General features: G+C 35.1%; 2 protein-coding genes across 2 annotated transcripts; both read left to right on the top strand.

Annotated features, from left to right (window-relative positions):
- The first annotated feature begins 442 nt into the window (after positions 1-442).
- Positions 443-6091, top strand: LOC141665274 (calcium-dependent protein kinase). Its single transcript, XM_074471255.1, has 8 exons — positions 443-1471; positions 2807-2950; positions 3050-3202; positions 3678-3793; positions 4434-4601; positions 4728-4855; positions 5533-5632; positions 5712-6091. Exons 1-8 carry the CDS (start codon positions 772-774, stop codon positions 5784-5786), a joined length of 1584 nt encoding a protein of 527 aa, XP_074327356.1. The 5' UTR covers positions 443-771; the 3' UTR covers positions 5787-6091.
- A 457-nt stretch (positions 6092-6548) lies between these two features.
- Positions 6549-8103, top strand: LOC141666956 (ATP synthase gamma chain, chloroplastic). The gene is made up of 2 exons (XM_074473219.1): positions 6549-7117; positions 7204-8103. The coding sequence occupies exons 1-2, from the start codon at positions 6706-6708 to the stop codon at positions 7923-7925; spliced, it is 1134 nt and encodes a 377-aa protein (XP_074329320.1). The 5' UTR covers positions 6549-6705; the 3' UTR covers positions 7926-8103.
- The last annotated feature ends 289 nt before the right edge of the window (positions 8104-8392 follow it).

Here is an 8392-nt window from a genome sequence, read left to right as displayed (position 1 = left end):
ATATTTATATATTATGAGATCCCGCATATTTATATACATCTACAAATCAAAATCCCTCACATGTTAGAGCATCTCCAACAAGGGATTGCCTTGCCAAATCATTAAATATATTAATATTTCATTTATACTCAATTTTATATCAACTTGGCAACATTTCACTCAAATAGTTGGCAACCTCTAATAGTTGACTATGTGGTCTCCTAAATTAAATTGTAATTGATTCATAAATTAAAAAAGACATCATTGATTTATACTTTTTGTACTTATATATTTATTTTAAGTATTTTAGGAAGTTACAAGTTTTACTAATCTTGATAGGCAAACCTTGACAATCATACAATTCCATGTCAAATAGGATTTGACAACCCTGTTGCAAATGCTATTTTGGTAAATTACTTTGACGAATATTTTTGGAACCTTGCAGTAGTGCTCTAAATTCAAACACTTTAACTGTGCTCATCGAAATTTTACAACTCTACAATTCTTTTTCTATCCCACCTTCCAAGTTCCATCTCTCTGATACTATTTACTTATTATTTTATACTTGTACAATCTCCAATCAAAAAAATCTAATCTTTTTGCCCTCTTTTCGAATTCAAACACTTCACTTTACAGCGTTTTCCCAGTTCTTGATTTTTGGTCTCCACAAAACAATAAAGATTTGAGATTTTTTTGATTAAAAATCTAATTTTTTTGGCCTTTTCTTCAGTTCTTGAATTTGGGTATTTCACAAAGATCATAAATTTAATTCCTCTTGATCTGGGGTGAAAAATGGGTGGCTGTTTCAGCAAGAAAGATTATGAAGAAGGTGCTAATGGGTATAGATCAGCAGCCACTGCTTACCATACTGTTAGTGCTGAAAAGTCATCTCAAAGGCCTCAACAAGCTCAGCCTCGGCCACAGCCTCAGGTTCAGCAAACAGGCCCATCACTTAAGCCCAGGCAAGTTTCTAGACCTGAGCCAAACACTATTTTAGGTAAGCCCTTTGAAGACATCAGGGCTATATATACTCTTGGTAAAGAATTGGGTAGGGGTCAATTTGGTTGTGTGTATCAATGTACTGAAAATTCAACTGGTCAATTATATGCTTGTAAGTCAATCTTGAAAAGAAAGCTTGTTAGTAAGAATGATAAGGAGGATATTAAGAGAGAGATTCAGATTTTGCAGCATTTGAGTGGGCAGCCTAATATTGTCGAATTTAAAGGTGTTTATGAGGATAGGCAATCTGTGCATCTTGTGATGGAGCTTTGTGCTGGTGGGGAGTTGTTTGATAGGATTATTGCTCAAGGACATTATTCCGAGAGAGCGGCTGCCACGATTTGTAGGCAGATTGTGAATGTTGTTCATGTCTGTCATTTTATGGGGGTGATGCATAGGGATCTTAAGCCTGAGAATTTCTTGCTTTCGAGTAAGGATAAGGATGCAATGTTGAAGGCGACTGATTTTGGGTTATCTGTGTTCATAGAAGAAGGTATATATGTTGTTTATGTCATCTGCAATCATTTTAAGTGTGTGGTTCACCTCATCTGAAACTTATTAGCTGTAGTAAAATACCAAAAAGATGAAATTGAAATACTAGACTACTAGTAGTAAGGATCTGTCACCAAATGACGCATGGTATTAAATGATATGTGCCTAATGCGTAATAATTACATGTGTACCTATTGATGTTAATAGCTCAAAGTGTTGTAAAGCCTAACAAATACTTAATAATTATTAATTCCTCAGGGTATGGTTATGGCATGTGTACGAGATAGTTGACAGGATTTACCTTGAGTAAGAACCACCGATGCTTATAAAATCCCCTATTCTCGTGGTTACACTAAAACATTAAATATATTTGAATGTTCTGGTCTTTGGTATGGTACTAGATAGTTGGACCACTTGCATATATTAGTATGATTACTGTTAGTTTTCAACTGTTATAGTTATACTGGTCATCTGCAGATCATTCCAACACAGGCACCAAATCTACCATTATGCGTATCTAATGTAATTGATTCGTGCATTATGTGGCATGTGGATTTTTTTGACATTCAAGCACGACATGTATTTCAACCAGCATTACTCGAATAACTAGTGTGGCTAAATATACATGCTCATTACCCCTATGAAATCCCTTTTCCACACGTATAGTGTGGCAATCAGGCTAGTTACTTGTCAGAAATTTAATCAGGCTCATTATGAAGTCAGATGTTTAATACTTGAGGGGAATACTCTGACCAACCATACTAGCAACCACAAGATATTTAGCTCTATTTAGGCTTGGTCTTTTAATCTGCGAGTACATCTCCTATTCTTTAGGGCAATTGCAAAATATAGGGAAAAAATGGTTATCACAAGTTCTCTGATAAGTACACCCCTATATGGGAAGACTGACAGTAAAGTTTTCATACTTTGCTTTAACTTTAGATTGTTTGTACTCGAAAACATCATTCATATGGTGATATAATTTTTGGCTTTCTTTTCCTGTGATCATCGAAACACTGGTCTCTTTTCTGGTGGAGGAAGTAGTACTCTATATGACTATATATAAGTAAATAGCTGTCGTCAGCAAGCCCTAATATTAAAACTTACTACACCGAACTTAAAGCTTTTGTCCTTTTTAGGATATAATATTTTAATTAGCATACATTTCAAAATTCCTAATCAACATTAATGTTTGGAAGTATTGCAGAGGCTTATAGGCATCTTTTTGTCTTCTGTATGTGCCTCGTTATACTGGCTGTCATAGAAATGTTTTTCTTTCATTTTTTTATGTTTAAAGTATCTTCTTGTAACTAATATTAAATATCTTAATTTTCAGGAAAGGTATATCGTAATATAGTTGGCAGTGCTTACTATGTTGCTCCTGAAGTACTACGACGTAGTTATGGAAAGGAGATTGATATCTGGAGTGCAGGAGTTATATTGTATATTTTACTTAGTGGTGTACCTCCATTTTGGGCTGGTAAATAAAACATTAGCAGTTTTTAGGCCTTTCAATACGATGTTTTTTAATGCATCGGATGTTCACAAAAAAGATACTGTATTAACTTTCTTTTTGCAGAGAATGAGAAAGGAATATTCGATGCGATACTGGAAGGAGTGATTGACTTTGAAAGTGAACCATGGCCGTCAGTCTCAAACAGTGCTAAAGACCTTGTTAGAAAGATGCTGACTCAGGATCCAAGGAGAAGGATTACTTCTGCGCAAGTTCTTGGTATATCTTCTTTACTTGAGAAACATCTTTTCCTGTTTATTTTCTAAGCCTTGATTCATCTACCATGTTTTTTATAAGTGGCATCTTTTTTTTATTATTATTTAGAAGCTTGTAGATTTATAAAATGATGCGGATGAATAAATATGAGTATCCTTTCTTCTGTGCCTTAATTCGTTTTGTAGGTAATATGAAATTTCATGACTTTTAAGTCTGTAAATAACCATTTTCGTTGTATTTTTAAATTGAGGATTTCATACAGAATTTACGCAATTTGATTAACTGTTCTCCAATTTAAAAGATAATTTTAAGCGAATTTGTTCTATTATTGCATGTTGTATGATTGTATCGTGTAAGTGGTTATAGCAATTATTTGTTATTTTCTATATATGAATCAAGTTGCTTTGTATTCAAATTAGGTTTCCTGTACTGGCTTGCTTGCTGTTCTTAATTCTTCTTGAATTCTTTTTTTATATAGAACATCCATGGATGAGAGAAGGCGGAGAAGCATCAGACAAGCCAATAGATAGTGCAGTCCTCTCTAGAATGAAGCAATTCAGAGCAATGAACAAGCTCAAACAACTTGCACTTAAGGTAGGCTCTCAGAAGTTTCTGTATCAATATTGTGTAAGTTGTTTAATGTCAAGTCGGGCTTTGATGTTTGTAAAATTGTGAAAGGAAAGGTCTTTGAATTTTTTATGAAGACCACTTATTGGGATTTCATTTTAAACTTGTAGAGGACCTTATTTGTAATACTTTAGCTTCTTTTTATTAGTTCCGTGCTTCTGCTTAACAGTTACAAGATCTGAGGATAGCCTTGTACAATACGTTCTCATTCATGGTTGAGAGTCTTAAATGATATGATCCATTAAGTGGCTTGTACAAACACCATAAATTTCAGGTCTAAAAGAGGTTTTCAGGTTGAACCACATTTTACAATAGTTATCAAAGTACAGATGCCTTTGTTTGTATGTTTTTCCCAGTGAGATTATTTCCCCTAGTGGAGTTGTTATGGCGGTTCACTTTTGCGAGTGAGGGGGAGTGTTATATGATATATGTAATCCATTTAATGGTTTTGCCAACAATTAAGGTTTTAGGAGAGTTGATCACTTGGTTAATAGAACAATATGTCTGTTTGTTTTGATAAAGACGACAACGGTTATGTTTTTTTCTTTCTATGCCGAAAATTTAGATCCCAAAAATGAATATTTCATGATTTTGGTCAAATATGCAGGTCATTGCTGAAAGTCTATCCGAGGAAGAAATTAAAGGTCTTAAATCCATGTTCGCTAACATGGACACAGACAATAGTGGTACAATCACTTACGAAGAATTGAAGTCAGGACTGGCACGGCTAGGCTCAAAGCTATCAGAAGTGGAGGTCCAACAATTGATGGATGCTGTAAGTTTTGTGCATTTTAGTAATAAAACCAGAGGTTGAGACATATTTACCTGTATTGTATTGGATGTAATAATAATTATAATATTATTATTAATTTTTTATTTTTTATTGTTTCTTACATTTTAGGCTGATGTAGATGGAAATGGCACAATTGACTACCTTGAATTTATTACTGCTACTATGCATAGGCACAAGCTTGAAAGTTATGAGCATCTATATAAAGCATTCCAGTATTTTGACAAGGATAATAGCGGGTAAGTTTTGTATTTCTCATTTTCACCTGGAATCCTTGGAATCTTATAACTTTTTCTTTTGTGTTAGATCAGCATTAAATGTGATAATCACTGCCAGACTAGACACCTCAGGAATTGACCTGAGTGAATAATTATGATCAAATCACGCAACTCTTTTTTAATACGGATTTGACAGGCCAGAAGGAAACTTAAAGAGTTTCTTGAATTATGGTTTTAATTGTTATTTGCACTAGGGCTGTAGACGAACCGAACTGTATGTTTGTGTTCGGAACAGTTCGGTTCATATATTACCGAACTCAAGTTCGGACAAGAAAATTTTTCCGATAAAGTTACCGAACAATGTTCGGTTCATTAAGATTTTGTTCGAGTTCGTTAAGGTTTTGTTCGAGTTCGTTAAAAGTCTGTCCGAGTTCGGTTCACTTACAGCTCTAATTTGCACAGTGTTTCACAAATTAGATAAACACGAGGATACACTGATATAGACTCCGCCCCTTCTTTTACCTAGGGGTCACGGGTTCTGATTCTTATTCCTATTATTATAATGGAAAATCTGATGCATTAAAAAGTAATGCTCTAAAACTGAAATTATGATCAATTGAACTGTTTCAAACTACCGTGTCTAGTTGTTGTTCAGGTGCTTGTTTGGAAGCCTTGACTTGATTATTTGATTGTAACAGCTTCATTACTAGAGATGAGCTGGAATCTGCAATGAAAGAGTACGGAATGGGTGATGAAGCCACCATCAAGGACATTATCTCTGAAGTAGATTCAGATAATGTAAGTGAGTTTAGTTAGAAGCTTTGGAATTTATCTATTGAACCATGCGTTGAGAATATATTTTTTTCCCAACGAATAGGATGGAAGGATTAATTATGATGAGTTCTGTGCAATGATGAGAAGTGGCACCCAACAGAAAGGGAAGCTTTTTTGATGTCTTGCTAACCTCTTATCTGCAAAGACCCTCTACTCGTTCTCACCCAGTCAAGTTCCAGCGAACAGAAGAACGGTAGGCAATTTCAGCGGCGATAGGTACAAGGTTCGCTGCTGTCTGTATCAAATTAAACATTAAGAGATGGGTAATTAGAGTTGACGAGGGTCATCTGGTTCAGTTTGTTTACGTATTTCAAGAGCTTATCATTCTCCAGTGTACTGTAAATTTTCTACTTCACCCTTTTCACCAACTATTGTTAATCAAGAGGTTTATGTATGAGAAGATGTTAAAACTGTTTTTTTTTTTTTGAGTTTGACGGATAATAAAATTGTATGAGAACTTACTCTTGACAAAAATAATAATTGAATCCTCCGTTTTGATGGCAACGCCAATCTTAAGTTCAGCTGCACAACTTTTGTAATGTGAACTATTATGTGCTTTAGTAGATATGAAATAACAGTAATTCCAGATGTAATTATGCCACATTAATATTTCAGTTCGTTTTTTCTAGTGTGTGTCCGTGGGCACGTCCCGAAATATTTCATCTAACAAAAAATATAAAATAACTCATTTCAAACAACTTTGTAACATAACTTACTCAAAATATTAAAATTTAAAATTTACATATAACCTTCTCAAATGGCCACATATTCCATCATTAAGAAAGCAAGTTCAATTTATGGTTAGCTTAACATTCCGTTGACAACATTCTGTTAAAGCAAATGAAACTTGAAAGAGGTTTTGCAATCTTTAAAGGCTTCAAATTGCTTATCCTCAAACCTCATCCAAACATTGCCTACACCATTCATCTTTCTCCTACATTGCTAGTTGCTACTCTCAAACAAAACAAGCCCAATACATCTTCCTCCTCTCAGTGTCTTTCTCTTCTTTTCCATTGCCAAAACTCTTGCAAATTTTAATGGCTTGTTCAAATCTAACCATGTTGGTGTCTTCAAAACCTTCACTTTCTGACTCCTCTCCACTCTCTTTCAGTTCTTGTTTAAACCCTTTCCAGCTTTCTAACCACACTTCCACCACCATTGCAAACCCCTCAAGGTCTTCATCTGTCACTCCTGTTCACTGCAATCTTCGTGAACTTCGTGATCGTATAGCATCAGTTTCCAACACTCAGAAGATCACTGAGGCTATGAAGCTTGTAGCTGCAGCTAAAGTTAGAAGAGCACAAGAAGCTGTGGTCAGTGCAAGACCATTTTCAGAAACACTTGTTGAAGTTCTTTACAGCATCAATGAGCAACTACAAACAGAAGATGTTGATTCTCCATTAACAAATGTTAGGCCTGTTAAAAAAGTTGCATTAGTTGTTGTTACAGGTGATCATTCGCAATTAACCCCACTGAACTTGCAATTACATATACATTAATTTCTACTAACATAAAGTTCTGGTTACGCCCTGCAGGTGATAGAGGTCTATGTGGTGGCTTCAACAATCAAATCATCAAAAAAGCCGAAGCAAGAATTAAAGAATTAAAAGCTTTAAATCTTGAATACACTGTCATTAGTGTTGGTAAAAAAGGAAATACATATTTTCTCAGGAGACCTTATATACCAGTAGACAAGTTTATTGAAGGTGGTAATCTTCCCACGGCAAAAGAAGCACAAGCAATAGCAGATGATGTGTTCTCACTTTTCGTGAGTGAAGAAGTTGACAAAGTGGAGCTTTTATACACGAAATTCGTGTCATTAGTTAAGTCTAACCCGGTGATCCACACATTACTTCCATTATCACCAAAGGGAGAAATTTGTGACATAAATGGAACATGTGTTGATGCAGCAGACGATGAGTTTTTCAGGTTAACAACAAAAGAAGGGAAATTGACAGTGGAACGAGACGTGGTTAGGACTGAAACTGTCGATTTTTCACCTGTTTTGCAATTCGAGCAAGACCCTGTTCAGATTCTTGATGCATTGTTGCCACTTTATCTCAACAGTCAGATTTTAAGGTCGTTGCAGGAATCATTAGCTAGTGAACTTGCTGCAAGAATGAGCGCGATGAGTAGTGCTACCGATAATGCAAAAGAGCTGAAGAAGAGTTACACACAAGTGTACAATAGGAAGCGCCAGGCTAAAATTACTGGAGAGATATTGGAGATTGTAGCTGGAGCAAATGCAATTGGTTAAGTAAGCATGATTACTTAATTAAGTGCTCATTTCTGAACATATAGATCATTCCAGTCTTCTTTTCTATATACTCTTCTATATCTATTCAATTTTGTTTGTACTACATATATTTTTGCTCAATATAGTGTTCTTACCAACCCTTTTGAAAATGTAATGAATGCATATCAGTTTTGGTTCATGTTTGAGTTGTTTGCACCTACATTTCTTGCTGGTGCGCTGTACCTTTATCATCAGATTAAATCTGAGAAACCTGTACATAAGTTGTGTAAGATTACCGCAAGTCCTATGAAACGATCATAATACCCAGTAATTAGCGGACAACCTAGTGTAAAGGCGTATTTTAATGTCGAAAAGAACTAAAGTTCAATTATACTGTCCCTAAGGCAAAGAAAGAAAAAAGAGTAAGTTCATGTAGACTTGTCTGTAAACAAGTATCGAGTAATGCAATTGTGCAGACAAGTTATTCT

This window comes from Apium graveolens, chromosome 6 (assembly GCF_009905375.1).
Source record: "Apium graveolens cultivar Ventura chromosome 6, ASM990537v1, whole genome shotgun sequence".
Classification (NCBI taxonomy): Eukaryota; Viridiplantae; Streptophyta; class Magnoliopsida; order Apiales; family Apiaceae; genus Apium; species Apium graveolens.
The sequence above is the reverse complement of the archived record's forward strand: the minus strand, read 5'-3'. Positions and strand labels throughout refer to the sequence as shown.